The 18302-nt window shown below is 41.8% G+C and overlaps 1 protein-coding gene across 2 annotated transcripts in view; it reads right to left on the minus strand.

Moving 5' to 3' along the window:
* SH3RF1 (SH3 domain containing ring finger 1) overlaps nucleotides 1-18302 on the minus strand; it is a 208915-nt gene that overhangs the window by 60160 nt on the left and 130453 nt on the right. For both annotated transcript variants that reach the window (XM_049864825.1, XM_049864826.1), the window contains exons 3-4: nucleotides 14614-14889; nucleotides 13489-13584 (exon numbers count right to left, since the gene is read on the minus strand). In XM_049864825.1, the coding sequence (XP_049720782.1) occupies nucleotides 13489-13584; nucleotides 14614-14889 (372 nt within the window). The remainder of the gene's footprint in view (nucleotides 1-13488; nucleotides 13585-14613; nucleotides 14890-18302) is intronic.

Genomic DNA, 18302 nt, shown 5'->3' on the forward strand with positions numbered 1-18302 from the left:
GGCTGTAATCCTTACAGAAGTAGGCCACCGTATCTTCCTCCCTTAGAGTAGCTGGTGGGTGTGAACCACCAACCTTTTAGTTAGCAGCCAAGCGCTTTACCACTGTGCCACCAGGGCTCCTCCGTAAAGTGCTATACGAATGTGAGTTATTCTTACTATTCACAGAGAATCCCAGCGCACTATGAACTTGCTTTGTTGCCTTGGGCAAGTCACTTTACGTGGTGTGTGTCTCCTCTTGTTCCTACGTAACCTGAAGCTGGACTTAATGAGCTGGAAACTTTCATGCCTACGTGAAGTACAAATACCTTTTCTTCAAAAATATCCACTCAAAATAGTAGGCAGAGACCTGTATGTCAGAAATAGAGCCCCTCAGGGCCATGGTGACCAGAATCAAACCTAAGTGGACAGTCTACCCATCAAAATGTTTGTTGATTGACTGTTATAAGCCAGGTACAGTACTGGGTAGGGAGAAAGGAGAAAAAGAAAAACATTCCCACCAACTTATGAGAGAAGAGGACCTAGGAAATAGCATGATGGACTTATAACACGAAAAGTAGAAGGTGCCAATTCACATGTTTGCAGGGCTCAGATCATGAAAATAAATAAAAAAGGCCGGACAGAGACCAACCAGGAGTGGAGGATACTGCTGAACTTGGGCGTGTCTCCTGTCTCTCAGGGCAGCTGCTTGTCCAAATCAGCTGACTTTTTCTTCATTTTAACAGTTTTTTTTTTTTTTTTTAGGGCAGCTGTAGATTTACAGGAAAACTGGGCAGAAAGTAGAGCGTTCTCAGCAACTCCATCTTTGCCTGCATGATGTTTCTCCCATGACATCTTGCATTTCTGTGGGGTATTTGTTACAACTGATGAACCGATATTGACACGTTATTACTAACTGAAGTCCATAGTTTACATTAGGGTTCACTCTTTGTGTTATGCAGTCCAATGGGTTTTTACAAATTATAACGTCAAATGTCCACTATTACAGCACCATACAGAATAGTTTCACTGCCCTAAAAATGCCCCGTGCTCCACCTATTAATCCTTCCCGTCTCTCCCTGACTCCTGACGACCACTATCTTTTACTGTCTCTATAGTTTTACCTTTTCCAGAATGTCACATAATTGGAATCGTATAGTATGTAAACTTTCAGAATGGCTTCTTTCACTTAGCAGTATGCATTTAAGATTCCCCCATCTCTTTTCATAGCCTGATGGTCCACTTCTTTTCGTCACTGAATAATACTCCATTGTATGGATATACCACAGTTTGTTTATCCACTCACCAATGAAGGGCATCTTGGTTGTTTCCACTTTTTAGCAATTATGAAGGAAGCTGCTATAAATACTCACGAGCAGGCCACTTTGTGGATGAACGTTTTCAACTAAGTAGGAGCACAACTGTTGGATTGTATGGTAAGCCTATGTTTAGCTTTGTAAGGAACTCCAGGCTGTCTTCCAAGGTAGCAGTGCCATTTTACACCCCCGCCAGCAATGAATGGGAGTTCCTGATGCTTCACTCTTGTTGACACTTAGTGTTGTCAGTTTTAGATTTCAGCCATTCTCATAGGTGTGTAGTGGCTTCTCATTGTTGTTTTGATTTGCAGTTCCCTAGTGACATATGATGTTGAGGATTTTTTTTCATCTGGATAATCTTTGGTGAGGTGTCTGTTCAGATCTTTTGTCCCTTTTTGTAAATTGGCTTGTTTGCTTTCTTATTCTTGAGTTTAAGGGTTCTTTGTATGTTTTAGATACAAGTCCTTTATCTGAGATGTGATTTGCAAATATTTTTCCCAGTCTTTGGCTTGTCTTTTCACTGAATTTTTCAAGAAAAGCTAGAAATTAGCTTAAATAAAATCTCTGGATTTTTATATCTTAGCAACTGATTAAAACAAAACAAACAAAGCCATTCTGCCAGCCAAGCATAGAAGTCATCTGGGGTCGTAACAGTTGGTGGTCTCTGATTTAGGGAAGAAAAAATAGAGAACAAAATACCAGGGGTAGGAGAAAACCAAAAAGCACTGAGAATCTCAGGCTATAAAACAACCTTCCAAAGTTTTCCAGGTCAGCCGTCTAACCAATGCTCCAGATATGAAAAAACAGACAGTTTCAGGGTGATTAATAGTGCTAGATGCCACCACGAAGACAAAACAAGGGTTAAGAAAAGCAGTTGTTATCCAGGAGTGCAATTTCAGGGAGTGGAGGGGCCAGAGGCTAACGGCAAGGAGTAATAAAGCAGAGGCAGGGAGGGAGTGTGAATCTTCTAAGAATTCTGGCAGGAAAAGGAAAGAAAGAGGTAGAACCATAACCTGAAGAGAGTACAGTCCAGGAATACATTTTTGAGGAGAGCAAAAAGCAGATCATTTTCCTACGTGAAGGGGAAATCTGAGAGAAGGGGGGGCAGTGGTGGTTCAGTGGTACAATTCTCGCCTTCCATGTAGAAGACTCAGGTTCAATTCCAGGCCAAGGCACTTCAAGGGCAGCTGCCACCTGTCTGTCAGTGGAGGCTCTAGTATCGCTCTGATGCTACACAGGTTTCAGCGGAGCTTCCAGACTAAGACTGACCAGAAAGGAAGTTCTGGCGATATACTTCCAAGAATCAGCTAATGAAGACCTTACGGGCCACCACGGTCCCAAACTGTTGTGCATGGGGTTGCCATGAGTTGAGGGCCAACTTGATGGCAGCTAACAACAACAAGGGAAAAAGGGATAACTGAAATGCAAAAACGCAAGGATATAAACGATGTGACCAAGTTCCCGAAGGACGAAAGGCCTGGGAGGAGGAAAGAGCTCCGTGAAGGAGAAAAGCACTTTATCCCCATAACGAAGTAGAAGGAGAAATAACTGAACAGTTAAAGACACAGAAAGATTTCGAGATGAAGAGAAAAACTCTGCCGTGAAAGTTAAGGCTACAACAGTAGGTAACACCCCTTACTGCTGAGGGAACAGATCCACAATCTACTTACGGTACTAGGGAGCGGAACCAATGGATAAGTAAAAATTGGGTTCAGTTCAGTTCACTGTGCTTATTGGAACTGACAGTACGTTAGGTTTTGTGTATGCTTCTATTTCGTATTCATTCCCCAAATGCACACCTTAAATAACAAAAGTCTATTAACCAAAAAGATACATTGCAATGATACATTTTTATTCTCAACAATATCACTACCAGATGTAGGAATAGTATAGAGAAAAATGTAGACACATATCTCGGGAGGTTGAGAATATGGAATTGTCATTAAATTCTAACTAAAAATGAATCAGTGAGAAATGACACATTGACAGACATTCCACAGAGATGCGTAAGCAGTTAATAAATCAGGGAACGCAGTGGTTCCCCTGGATACCCAAAGTGAGTGAGTGTGTGGGTGTGGGTGTGTAGATGCGGGTGTGGGGGAGAGGGAAGAGTGATCACTAAGAAGAAATCTGACAGCGAAAGAGGATACTGAGGATATTGACATCATGACCGCACTTTTGTCTAAAAATCTTTCTTCTTGGTATATAGAAAAATTATTACTCTCCACATATGTGAAATTTAATAGGTACATTGCCACTAAAGTCTATCATGAAAGGCATGTTTTTTTCCAAGATTTAGAAAACATTTTCTTGAAACCCATTCTATTTCATTATAAAAAGCAGTTGCCATCAAGTCAGCTGCGACTTGTGGAAAACCCACGTGTACCCGAGTCGAAATGCGTTCCACAGGATTTTCGAGGGCTGATTTTTCAGAATTAGATCACTAGGCCTTTCTTCTGAGGTGCTCTGGGTGGACTCATACCTCCAACCCTTCTGTTAGCAGCCAAGTGTCTGAACGCACCACCATCCACAAACCAGCAGCTGTTGAATCAATTCTATTTCCCACCGGCTTAATAATTAGATACTTTCATTCATGCTACCTGTATGCCACATATGAACACACATAGCCGAATGAGTATTAAATATTTATTGTGTCTTCTTCACAGGAAGCAAAACCACAACTAATCAAAAAACAAAACAAAACAAAAAACACATTGCTGTGGAGTTGATTCTGAGTTTTGACTCACAGCAACCCCATGTGTTAGCGTAGAACTGCTCCATAGGGTTTCTTGGCTATAATCTTTATGGAAGCAGATCACCAGACCCTTCTGTGGCACCACTGGGTGGGTTTGAACTGCCAACCTGTAGGTTAGTGGTCAAATGCAAACCATTTTAAAATGAGCCTACTTTGCTGAAAGCCTTAGTCACTAACAAAATTCAGAATGTATATGGCAACACAATAAATTTTAAAAATAATAAAATTTGGAAGACTTCGAGATAATTGTTCTAACTAATTTATGATTTTTCTCTTAAAAAGGCAACCTCAGATATTTCCAATTATTGAGTAATGAATCATTTCTGAAGACTAAGCTTTTAAGCGTTTTAATCATTTTTGATGGAGAATGAAAACTTCCTATACAAACAATATTATCCTAAACAAAGCTGGATAATAACAGTGGTTCTATACCAGTGTGGGGAACACTAGCTATCACCAAGCTCTGAGACTAGAGCAAAGGGGGAGGCTAGACCATACTTTACTTTTCAATTACCGGCTATGCATCCCTAAACGAGACACTTGTCCCCCAAAATGGGGAAAATAATTAACTAAATCACGGCTTAGCTACTCGAGTGCTTATTATGCAGTCACCAGAACTGATGGTTAGCAATACACTGACAACATGGAGAAAAGCAAAATCATGTGTGCAGTATCATTACAGCAGCCCTGGTGGCGCAGTGGTTCAGCGCTCGGCAGCTAACCAAAAGATGGACGGTTTGAATCCACCAGCCATTCCTTGGGAGACAGAGGTGGCCTGCTCCCGTAAACATCACAGCCTTGGAAGCCCTATGGGGCAGCTCTGCTCTGTCCTACAGGGTCCCTGTGAGTTGGAATCCACTTGACGGAAGTGGGTTTTTTAGTATCATCGCAGCATAAGGATAAAGAATGGAAGGATATCGACCAAAATTATATGCGATGGGACTCAGGATTATTCATTTTCTTTCCAAATTTTCTGGAATATGATTATAGTACAGAAATAAAATGATTTAAAATAGTTGTTATGGAGGATGTGGCTCTCAAGGGACACAGAGAAGATTAAATCATCCATACACTCTTAGTATGTGCCAGGGATAAAGGCTGTACTGAGTACGGTAGAAGTCTGACGCCAACAGGTGGTTTATTTTGTTTTGTTTCTTGCATAAGAGAATTAGGGAAGAAAGGCTTCCTAAGAAACCGTAGTACAGTAAGACCTGTGAAAGCCGGAAGCTGTGTAAGGTGGAAACCTGTCAGAGAAGGAAAATGCAAATATTTCCCACTAAACCAAGTGACGCAGTGGTTAAAGAGCTTGGCTGCTTACCAAAAGGTTGGCAGTTCAAAACCACGGGCTGCTCCTGAGAAACCCTAAGGGGCAGTTCTACCCTATCCTATAGGGTCGCTATGAGTCAGAATCAACTCGATGGCAATGGGTTAGTTTTTTGTTTGTTTGTTTTAAACTGAGTGAAAGAAACATGGTAAGACTGCACCCTGTTAAGGGCGAAAAACTTGCGAGACCCAGGAAAACAAGGCATTTCCGTCGACTTCTGGCCCTCACAGGTTTCACTGTACTTATTTTGACCTTGAAGAAAGGGTAGGCTTTCTGCAGATATTTGGGCAAAAAAATATTCCAGATGAGGGGAATGCCAGGAGCAACACTGTAAAGGCAGTAATTCTAAGGTATGTTTTCCAGGAATGCAACTTAGTTAGGGCCCTGGCTATGTGTAGGGAAACATGTCCAGGCTAAGAAAACTTGGGTATTCTTTGCGGAATCAACGTGGATGCTAGACATCATTTAGTCATTACCCCTGGCTTTTGATTATGGCTTTGTAGGAGACGTTCATTTTTATGTTCTATAAAACCATCCAGAATACTGGAAACTCTCCATTCACGCAGTGAGTACTCAACAAACATTAACTGATCTTCAGAATCTCAGCTCCCTCAATGTTTTCCTAACAGAAAACAAAAGGAAACTTTTAAATCAGAAAGAGGCTGCTGAATAACAGATGGAGCATAAAACCCACTGCTGTCAAGCTGATTCCGACTCATGGCGACCCTAAAGAATGGGACAGAGCCGGTGCATAGGGTTTCTAAGGCAGTAAATCTTTATGGAAGCAACCGCCACACCTTTCCCCCACGGAGCAGCTGGTGGGTTCAAACCACCCCAAATAAAGCTCCTTACCTAATCTAATACCAGTCCCCATCCATTTGCCTAAAAGACTTGAGGATGTAGTTTCTTTTAATTTTGAAGTATACCTTTTCTTTTAATCAAACCAATTCAACAAAGGAGTCCCTGGATGGAACAAACGGTTAAGGCGTTTTGTTGCTAATGAAAGGTTTGAGTCCACCCAGGTGCACCTCTGCAGGAAGGCCTGGCGATCTGCTTCCGAAAGGTCACAGCCACTGAACACCCTACAGAGCACAGCTCTGCTCTGATACTTACGAGGTCGCCATGAATCGGAATCCGCTCCTTGGCAGCTGGTACAGAGTCTAAAGGATTCCTTTAGATTCAATCTAGTCCACTTGCCTCCAGTCATATTTATTTATTAAGCAGTTGTTCCTGGAACCCAAGAGGAGACCTGCCTCTGTCCTAACAATTTTGGAGGTCAGGGTTCATTAATCCTTCTATTCTTGTGGTAGAAGGAAAAGGGAAGGACAACAACTACTTATATCAAGCTGACAACAGTTAGAAAGTACAAAAACCTGCACCATGGGATGGACTCCATAATGCCAAAAAAATGCTACTCAAAAGCAGATACAATTCAATCAGAATTAAAGATGCAAGTATGATTCTAAGCAATGGAGTCATCCACCCTGTCTGATTTCTCAACAATATCTCTGAATTTCATATATAAACGTTAATTTACTTCAGACACATAGTAATTCTGCCCTTCTGACTTCCCAACGATTTCTTTAAATTTCTTTCAGAAAAAATAATTTACTTCAAAATTGAAGGGAAAGTTACTGTGATAATATAGTAGTTCTCTTTCCAACAATTTCTCTAAATTTCTTTTACATAAATTAATTTATTTCAATCAATTGAAGAGTTCACTTTTTAAGGGAAATAATACATTCAAAAATATAAATGATAAATTATCTTTTTAGATAGTTCAATCAAGTCTCTGATTTTTTAGATCAAAGACTATTATTATTTGGTCTTCTGTTTTTAATATTTTCTAGAGCAAAGGTTTTAAGTCAAGAAATAAAACATTGCTATTCTTAATGCCTCCAAAGGTCACCCTGGCAACTTCAAAGTATGTACCCAAACCTTCACTTTTTATTCCTTCAAACACAGACATTCCCTCAGTTCTCTAACTGGGTAGCAGAGGAAGCCACATCCTTAAGACCTCCTGTGCTCTCTGCATACTTGATTTTCCTTTGTTTAGGCTGATAACAAATACTCTATTCCACAGAAGTGTCTCCGATGATTGGCCTATGGGTTGACTCTAAAAGTTGAAAACAACAAATAACACCTCATCGAATTGTATACTTTAAATATATGCAGTTTGTTATATATCACTTTTAACTCAATAAAGTTGTTTAAGAAAAAATGAGGGTCCTGAAAATAAGGCCACTCTGCCTCTGCTCAGTGAGAAATAAAGACAGAAGCAGCACTGATGCATTCACACTGTGAAGCTAGTGAAGAATAGTGAAGATACCCTGGACTTCCAGAAGAACACACAAATCAGCCTTAGAAGAAAAACAACCAGAATGCTCCCTAGCAGCAAGGATGGCGAGATTTTGGCTTGCTTACTTTGGACATGTCAGGAAAGAGCAGTTGTTAGAAAAGGCTATCACAGTTAGTAGAGGGTCAGCAAAAACGAAGGAAACCCTCAATGAGATGGACCGACCCAATAGCCACAACAATGCCCCCAAACGTGCCAATAATCGTGAAGACAGTGCAGGACCAGGCAACATTTTGTTCTGTTACACACAAGGTCGCCATGAGTCGGAGCTGGCTCCCCGGCACCTAACAACACCACCTCTGCTTAAAGTAAAATAAGGGAATAATCTCAGGCAGAAAGCGAGAGGGGGGTCTTCTCTCTTTTAGAGGTAAATAATCAATAGAGGCTCCAAGATCTAATCCACAGAGTCTGGCTACTACTACTGTAGTCTGGAAAAATTGTAAAGTAGGCATAACCAAGTACTTATCCAGTCTAGGTTTTGGAAAGAAAAAATCTCTAATGTCATACAAATCCTCTGGCTTTAAGGAAAGACGTAACACTGTGACGTATTCACCAAGGTAAACTGATAATAAAATACCTACTTAGGTACTTAATGATGAAGTTATTAGCTGAAAAATGTAAAAGCTGGCAACATTTGAAAACCAGTTATTTTTTCATTTAGAATCTTCAGTTCTAAAGGTTCTCTGGTTGCTCATTCATTCATATTCTCACCAGTATTTGTTGACTGCAACTTATATGCAGGCACCATGCAAGGTCTACGTGCGAAGGAGGTAAACTACAGAGACAAGGCGCTGGCCCTCTGGACTTCACATTCTAATGGGGGACAGGGTAGGGAGACAGTAACCACACCAACAAATAACTTAAAATAATTACAGACAGTGCAAAAGGGCTATGAAGGAATGACAATGGTGACAATAATCACAGCCATCACGTACACAGTCTTCCTTGGTGCCAGGCAGCATTATAAAGTATCATAGGAATTAACTCACCCTATGCAGTGATTCTGGGGCCCTGATGGTGCAGTGGTTAAACAATACGGCTGCTAACCAAAAGGCTGGCAGTTCAAATCCACCAGCTGCTCCTTGGAAACCCTATGGGGCGGTTCTAGTCTGTCCTATAGGGTTGCTATGAGTCAGAATTGACTCGACCACAATGGGTTTATACCCTGGTTCTACTACTTTTCAGATGAGAAGACAGAGGCCCAAAATCACTCAGATAATTAATGGCAGAACCAGGACGTGAATCCTGGCTTTCTGGCTCTAGAGGTGAAGCTTTTCACCACTACCACACCACTATGTGTATTTTTTTTATGTGTATGAGGTTAAAAAAAAATTGGAAAAGGAGGAAGTACTCTAAATAAGTTGGTAAGTGAAAGTGTCTCCGAAGAGGTGACATTTGAGCTGACATCTCAGAATAAGCAATGTACCTCTTCTTTCTGGCAGTAAATAAAGAGTAATGATAGTTGTCTTTTAGGCCACTCCTACTTCATGCCACCTGCACGTACCAAAAACCAAAGCAAATCTGCTGCCTTCAAGTTGATTGTGACTCATGGCGACCCTACAGGACAGGGTGGAACTGTCCCACTGGATTTCCAAGGAGCGCCTGGTGGATTCACACTGCCGACCTTTTTGTTAGCAGCTGTAGCTCTTAACCACTATGCCACCAGGGTTTCCATCTGCACATAAGGAATATTTATCTTTATATTATCTATAGTAGAGGAGCAAGTTGCTGAACAGTTCTGTTGAAAACCGGCTGAGTGATATTTCAAACAAATGACTAGGAATCAAAACAAAATGAAAATTTAATAAAAATTTATAGTTCACCATAAGCCTACAATACATTAAATAATGTTTGAAAAATTTTCAAAATCCTATACTTAACACTTACTTCATTCAAACTTTTTGCTTGCTAAGAATCATATAATCCTTGCCCAAATGACTGCTAAACCTGAATGAGTCAGCTCTGAATTGATGAGGTTGTTAAAACTGTCCATTCTGTTTTGTTAAAAATTGGTATTTGCGACGAAAGAAGCTGACTACTAATTTATTTTTTTTTACTGCAGGCAGTCCTTGACAAACATACCCTTTTATACAAAAGGTCATCCTGGCATGATGTCATAAAGAATTCCCTGGGTTTCCACATGAATCCATTACTGCTTTCGATCTTGGAGGAACAGCCAGTCTAAATACTATAGAATCCACACTTTTTATGGCTTGAGCCGAGAGGGGTCTGACGAGAATCTCCACAGGAAAAGGGTAAAAGGAATGAAAGCAAGAGAACGCTAATTCTAAGAGCTAGATATGAAATCCGAAGGAGAAGTGGGGGCCACTTATACAGCCACTCCTCCCCCTAGTCACTCTCCCTAACCAGATATCAGATATTTTCAATTGCCTCATATGCATGTGAAAGCTGGACAATAAATAAGGAAGACTGAAGAATTGATGCCTTTGAATTAAGGTGCTGGTGAAGAATACTGGACTGCCAGAAGAATGAACAAATCTGTCTCAGAAGAAGTACAGCCAGAATGCTGTAGAAGCAGGAAAGTGAGACTTGGTCTCACGTACTTTGGACATGTTATCTGGAGGGACCAGGCCCTGGAGAAGGACATCAGGCTTGGTAAAGTAGAAGGTCAGTGAAAAAGAGGGAGATCCTGAACAAGATGGACTGACACAGTGGCTGCAACAACGGGCTCAAACATAGCAATGATTGTGAGGATGGCGCAGGACTGGGCAGTGTTTTGTTCAGTTGTACACAGAGTCACTATGAGTTAGAACTGACTCGATAGCACCTAACAACAACCAGATACCCTCCTTCTCTGTTCAAACAGTGAAGAATGTTGTGTTTTACTTTAATAAGAAGCTATTTGGAAACCCTGGTGGCATAGTGGTTAAGGGCTATGACTGCTAACCAACAGGCTGGCAGTTCAAATCCACTAGGCGATCCTAGGAAACTGTATGTGGTAGTCCTACTCTGTCCTATAGGGTAACTATGAGTTGGCATCGACTCACGGGCAGCAGGTTTTTTTTGTTTTTAAGAGGCTATTTATATGCAAGTCACCAAACCACCCCTGCTCTTTTATTATTACTCCAGTACAGGTGGAGAACATAGTCTGTATCTGTGGGATGTAGAGGGAGAAGAGAAAGGGTCATAGGGAGGGCAAATTATTCCAGCAGCATTTCTCACCACCTTCCTCCCACCCAATCCTCCCTTTACACAACTCCAGCGCTCAGCTCCTTTTCACTTCCCCCACCTCTAATTCGACAGTTCCACATGTGAACCTCCAACCCCAGTGTCCCCAGCTCCAGGTCCACAGCCCTATTCTAGGTCCACCCTGTTTAGACTTTCTGCTACTACAAGTTCCTTGGGCATTTCTATTACCAGCGTCAACCAACCAGGAGTCAAGGGCAAGCTCCAACTTCTACTGACAGGCCTGTGGCAAATGAAGATGAGCTCTGGAGCCTTAGAATTCAATCCTGAACTCATTTTCCCTCATTATACATGATGGTGAGACCCTTAATACTCTGGCATATTATGGGTTATTTTCTAATCTGAGCTTGAAACCAGTATGCGTAAGATCATCTCATTCAATCTTCTCAAAACCTCTGGGAATAACAGATTTTGGCAGCACTGTGAAGAAGCACCTCGTACTTGGTGGAGATGGAAATTTTTTTCCACAAGATCTAAGAAAATGATTTTTTGTAACATGGCCCATTTTAATATTGGAGACTGCCTGGGGCCTGCAGCAGGAGAAATATTAATAGGTTTATAGAGCAAGAGAGAGGCCATTATTCAGGAAAAAGCCACAGTTCTTGCTTCCTATGCTTGACTTTGCCACATCTGAGGTCGTAAGATAGTCTACATTTTGTTTAGACAGTTGAATTTTGGGAGGGTGCTATTTCAATCTGCTTCCATTTTATTCCCCTCAGGGCTAACCCAGGTATCACTAATGCCCAGATGCTCTGCTGGCTACCAGCCTCCAAGGAACTTCAGTCTGATGGCTCGACATCAAAGAAAGGTTCACAGTCTCCTAGAGACGGACCATTTGCTACCATGTCTCCACGGACAAAATCCTGGTTCAAATCAGGAAAGTGCTCATTTGAAAGCAAGGAGGCTGAAGAAGGAAAACACTCTCTACTTGGGTGGAAGCTTAGCTTTCCAACTTAAGGCCGGGCGAATAATGACTTGAGTGACTCTGTGTGACTCTGGATTTGCCACGCGTGGATCTTTTAGGCCTATGTGTGCATTTCCACACTTGCCCAGTAACAAATCACAACAACCCAATAAGAAAAACACGGCAATCACGTATCACAAACCAACTATCAGCATCAGACTCTGACAATACCTCACAAGTAAAGACAGGTTTGTATACTAATTGCGTGCATACCCGTGCTCTTTGGTGTAACTACCCAAATACTTGAAAATGCTTGTAATTTTCCAGGACCCACAGTTAGAACACATAATAATATACAGTAACGACTGCCTGAGAGGTAAGAATTTTTTTTTCTGTAGTTTACTTTCAAAGAAGGAAAAAAAAATATTTCAATAAACGGAACATCTGAAGGGTATGGATAAAATTCAAGACTCGTACATGGTTTGAATTACTTTTCCATGAATATACGGTAGTCAAGCTGATTTTTTTATGAAAACTCTGGCAATCTCATGGTCTGTGGGGAAAAGTGAGTGCTGGCTACAATGACACAATTTGTCATTTTAGTTTTCAGAACCACGCCAAAACAAATGCTTCAGATAAAAAGCTGAGAAGACAAGGGACAGTGGGTTTTCTTTTTTTACACGCTGAAGATATACACTTTGATGTTTTAAACAACAGAATTACTTCCAGTTCCCCAAACAATCTGTACTCTTTCTTACTTTTTGGCTTTTGAACATGTTGGTCTCCCTGCCTGGCTCTCCTTCCTGCCATAAAAAGGAACTCTTCTATTTCTCCTGGTTAACCCCTACCTGTCTATCACTATCTACTAAGACCTCAATTTTTTCCAGAAGCCTCCCGTGACTGTTGTTTTTGTTAAACCCACTGCCGTCGAGTCAATTCCGGTTCACAGCGACTCTATAGGACAGAGTAGAACTGCCCCATAGAGTTTCTAAGAAGTGCCTGGCGGATTCGAACTGCGGACCTCTTGGTTAACAGCCGTAGCAGTTAACCACTACGCCACCAGGGTTTCCTTGTTGTTAGGTGCCATCGAGTCACTTCCGACTCATAGCGACCCCGTGACTCTAGCCAGCCTTAACTCCAGTTAGCCGTGTGTAGTTTTTTGGGCTCTCTTCCATTCTTTAAAAGTGCCTCCAATTTTGTGTTCGGCAAGAAATTCTTCTTACTAATTTGCTCTATAAACCCTCATCTAAAATATAATAAAAGAAAGAAAGAAAAGGCTATTAAAAAAAAAAAAAGGAGTATACAAACTAATCTTCTACCTAACACAGAGATTTTATCAACCTTCTGACTCAAAGCTGAACAATGGAACAAAACGCCTGGAAATAGTACAGGTGGTGGATACAAAGCATACAGTAACAGGTAACGAGAGACAGGAAGGCTTTCAGCAGGGGACAAAGTCAAGTACAAAGTCAAGTTTCACAATCTCACAGGGCAGGATGGGGGAATTCTTCCCTGATCCATCCAATGGCCTGGAACAGGGCATTCCTGGTGCCTTGTGCTCCGGGGGCTTCTTAATGCTCAAATGCATAGTTAAGACTTATCTACTAAGCCAAATACTAATTCGATCCAGTTTTTTCCGGATTAACTTACCTCAACATATGAAATTGGAAATATTCCGATTTTGTCTGCCAGCATGCCTTCAGCCCAGTTTTCATCCACTCTGCGGATCACAGTCAGAACATCATCCTGAGGAATGACAAACAATTAGTCGACCTGCTCCCATTAAGCTTATCACTTAATTTTCCTTTTCAATAAAGGGGTTCAAGGTTTTAAGGGTGCTTGAACAAAAATGCAATGACACGGCTTTGGTACAGGAATCTAACATTCCCATGAACTAAACGGGAACCTATCAGTCAACCTGGTGTACTTCCAGACAGCTGTGAATCAGGTCCTTTTGTGCAAGGGGCTGGCTGCTTATTTTGTTCAGAGTCCCAAACTACAATCTCAAATGCTACCCACTCCAGCTTCTTGAATCTCTGTTTTAGACTGATTCTCAGATGCTTCTCACTTTCTGATAACAGATTCAATGTCCATCCAAATGCATGCCCTTCTGCTTTTCTTTACATAAAAATGCAATATTCTACTTAAAATTCCCAACCATTGTCAGTTCAGTAGATATATTCCTTCGCAATTTAAGGAACGCAAAGAAATATTTCCATATAAAATATGGAAGTAATGATATTTCGTTTTGTTATATATAATTCAGTACTTTAAAATCCCCGAGCAGCACACACACCCTTTAAAGTGGCTTAGAATTAAATTTGGGCTCTAAATACGAACGTGATGCCACACAAAATATTAAACAAAGTCATCCTTCATATAAGAACAGCCTAAGAACAAAACTACTTTTCTTGTGACTTTAAGAAGACTGTTGTTGTCAGTTGCCGTCGAGTCAATTCCGACTCAGGGCGACCCCATGTGAGCAGAGCAGAACTGCTCCACAGCGTTTTCAAGATTGAGACCTTTCAAAAGCGGAGTGCCAGGCCTGTCTTCTGAGGCACCTCTGGGTGGGTTCTAACTGCCGACTCTCTGGCTAGTAATTGAGTGCTTAACTGTTTGCATCACTACTTGCAGGCATTTTTAGAAGAGGAGATAGTTCATATAAAATATTGTATCTTTTTGCAAAAAGGAAATACAAGCCATATGGTCTATGTACCCAGGAATACAAGGAACAGCTGAGCTGGTATATGGAAAACGGCCTCACTCTCAGTTTACCTTTGCAAAGGGAAGGCAATCTTTGTCAGCTTCCTTGTCTTTCACTTCAAAGTCATAAAGTGCTTTGCACTGAGGCGGGGGCTGAGGTAACGGTTTAATAATCTGCACAAAGTTGGTGGGGAAAAAGCCGTGGATCCCGTTGACTTCCCCATGGTACCAATTGTCATCGACTTGTCGTCGCAAAATGATGATGTCACCTTTGCTGAATTTAAGGTCTCCAGGTTCTTTTCCTTCGTAGTTGTATAATGCTTTGGCACATGGTAACTGAGGTATGCCCTTAAAGAAAGAGATGGGTTTTAATCAAAGACCAGTCCAATGATGCCCCTGAAGATGTAACTGCATTATTATTGTTTAAAGACAAGGTCAAATTAACATTTCAAACTCTGAAGAAAATCTCACATAAAAACACTCTATAAGAATAAATAGCAAATACAAACACAATGCCCACAGTAAAATAAAAACGGTTAGGACATCCATGCTCCATCCACTATTAGTGTTTTATTCCTAAATTTAGGGAATAAACCTGCTTGCCGTCTTCGTCTTCTAAGGTGCCTCTGGGTGGACTCAAACCTCTAACCTTTCAGTAACAGCTGAGAGTATTAACTCTTTGCATCACCCAGGGTCTCCATGTTTAACTTACCAAAAACCAAACCAAACTCATCGCCATCAAGTCGACTCTCACTCATAGGGACCCTACAGGACAGAGTAGAACTGCCCCATAGGGTTTCCAAGAAGTGGCGGGTAGATTCGAACTGCCAACTTTTTGGCTGGCAGCCGAGCTCTTAACCACTGTGCCAACAAGGCTCCAAGTTTAACTTAGTGGTAGCTTTTTCCCTGTTTGGGGTTATCAGTGCATAAGATACGACTGTTGGGTCTGACTTCCTAGTTGTTGTTAGTTGCCATCAAGTTGATTTCAACTCCTGGCGATCCCATGTGTGCAGAATAGAACTGTTCCATGGGGTTTTCAAGGCTGTGACATTTCAAAGCAGATCATCAGCCCTGTCTCCCAAGACCCTGCTGGATGGGTTCGAACTGCCAACCTTTTGGCTAGCCCAGCACTTAACCATTTGTGCTGCCCAAGGATTCCCGATTTCCTGGTATGAAATTAAAAAACCTCATAAAAGCAAACTCATTTCCTTTACTAACTACTTTATGCATCAGGATATATGATAAGCACTGAGAAGAATATTTTAAACATGAGCAGAATTCATTAATTTACTAACTGCTCTTAAGCTTGATTGATAAAAACAAGAGCTTGGCTTTCCGGCAGAGCTTTTCCTGGTTTTTTTTTTACTCTGAATGTGGGCAGTAGATACAATTCTTCATGAACTCAACAAGTATTTACTGAAGGTATACTATGTGCCAGGGTCTGCAATACAACAGAGAGTAAGATAGTCACTGTCCCTGACTTCTCAGAGTTTATAACCTGTAAATGTACAAACATATGGTGTTTTACCATTTGTGTGAGATCATTCAACACTGTTAGGCGGATATCCTAATAGATGAGGTTCTAAATGTTGCTGTATTGTATTATAGTTTTAAATGACAGGTTTTCAAATTGTGGACACCCCCAGCGCAACTTAATCATCAAATGGATAAAATATGACACTTCTCAATGGCGTGGAGGGTTCCCATTCTTTTTTTTTTTTTTTAATAATTTTTATTGTGCCTTAAGTGAAAGTTTACAAATCAAGTCAGTCTGTCACACATAAGCCTACATACACCTTACTACATACTCCCATTTACTCTCCCCTAATTAATGTTAGCCCGCTCCCTCCCTCCAGTCTCTCCTTTCGTGACCATTCTGCCAGTTTCTAACCCTCTCTACCCTCCTATCTCCCCTCCAGACAGGAGATGCCAACACAGTCTCAAGTGTCCACCTGATACAAGTAGCCCACTCTTCCTCAGCATCTCTCTCCAACCCATTGTCCAGTCCCTTCCATGTCTGATGAGTTGTCTTCGGGAATGGTTCCTGTCCTGGGCCAACAGAAGGTTTGGGGACCATGACTGGGATTCTTCTAGTCTCAGTCAGACCATTAAGTCTGGTCTTTTTATGAGAATTTGGGGTCTGCATCCCACTGTTCTCCTGCTCCCTCAGGGGTTCTCTGTTGTGCTCCCTGTCAGGGCAGGGTTCCCATTCTTGAGGGTTAGCTGGCATTTTAAGGAGATCTCTGGCCTCTGTGGGGCACTGCTGTCTATCAGTGACTCAGAGGATAAATGGCAAATCAAACATATCTATAGTAATTCACTGAATGAGATTACAGGGGTCTTGCTTTTCATGTACTTATGCATCGATTCATTCATCCAAAAAACATTTATTGAGCTTTTACATTTCACCAGGGGATGTGTTAGTGCCGAGGATTTAAAGAGGAATAGGGTACTGTTCTGTCCTCAAAGGATAAGACATGAGACATACAACGTAATAAATACAATGATGGAGATATCAGATGATATTGGTTTATGGGGCCAGAGAGCATAGTCCTCTAGGGCTTCCAGTTGCTGTCAACTCCAACTCACGGCGGCCCCACGCGTGCCAGAGTAGAACTGTGCTCCACAGGGTTACCGATGGCTGATTTTTCAGGAGTAGACCATCAGGTCTATCTTCTGAGGTGCCTCTGGCGGCCTCAAACCGCCAAGTGCATTAGCCATCGGCACCATCCAGGAACTTCCTCTGGGGCCTATTGCATCAGAAAGCCAAACACCTTCTTGAGGAAGTGACACATGAGCCAAATCTGAAGGGATACACTGCAGTCAGCCAGGCAAAGCTGGAATGGAGGAATGAAAGAGAAAGGTGAGGGCACTGCAGGCAGGGGTGACCGCACAGGCAAAGGCATGGAGGTGGGAAGTTGCATGCTGCGCAGAGCGCCTGGGGTTTACGAAGAAGGCAACGTTCCCAGAGACGAACACGAACACAGAACGTAAAGCACAGGAGAGGTGGCAGAGGTCAGACTAGGGAGGGTCTTAAGAGACATGTTAAGGGTTTCAATTGCTGTGTCCTTCAGGCAATGCTAAGCCACTCCCAGGTCTGAAGCACACGTGGTGTAAGGACTGTGTATCAGCCAGGTCAGCCTGGTAGTGGTGTGGAAGGTGGACATGAAGGGGCAGGCAGGCAGACACCTGGTACAAAGCACAGGCCTAAACTAGCTGGTTTTTTTTTTTTCAAAAAGTTTAATCTTTTAGATAAAACAGAGTAACAAGGAACATTACTAGCATTATTCATATTATTACCCCCACTGCAAGAAAGGTGGATCAAAGTCTTACATCTGTGATAGCAATAGAACATCATAATACAGTGTTTAAAAATTAGTTGGGTTTCTTGTCAGAGATTTAGAGTCTGACGTACCTATAGCCAAACTTTTTTACTAAATATTTTTGTTTGGCTTAAGAGAAATAGCAATTCTTGCTCTCAAAATGCTATTGGCAGTCATCTCGTCTTGGCTTGGTTCACACAGTGCTGCTGAGAGGCCAATATCCTAGGAAGACAGGAGTCCGGCCTTCCAGAAGTCCTGACACCCTTACGTGCCCTCTGAATTTTAGACCCTGACTTGGAGCCTGCCTCCAATCATCTAACTCCTGATATTCAACCTTGACCTAATCCGTGAGAAAGTCTGCTGTGCGTTTTGATTTCACTGGAAGGGAAATGCCCGTCAAGAATTCTGGCCCTTCGTAATCTTGTGAACTTTGGTCAT

This window comes from Elephas maximus, chromosome 21 (genome assembly GCF_024166365.1).
Source record: "Elephas maximus indicus isolate mEleMax1 chromosome 21, mEleMax1 primary haplotype, whole genome shotgun sequence".
Classification (NCBI taxonomy): Eukaryota; Metazoa; Chordata; class Mammalia; order Proboscidea; family Elephantidae; genus Elephas; species Elephas maximus.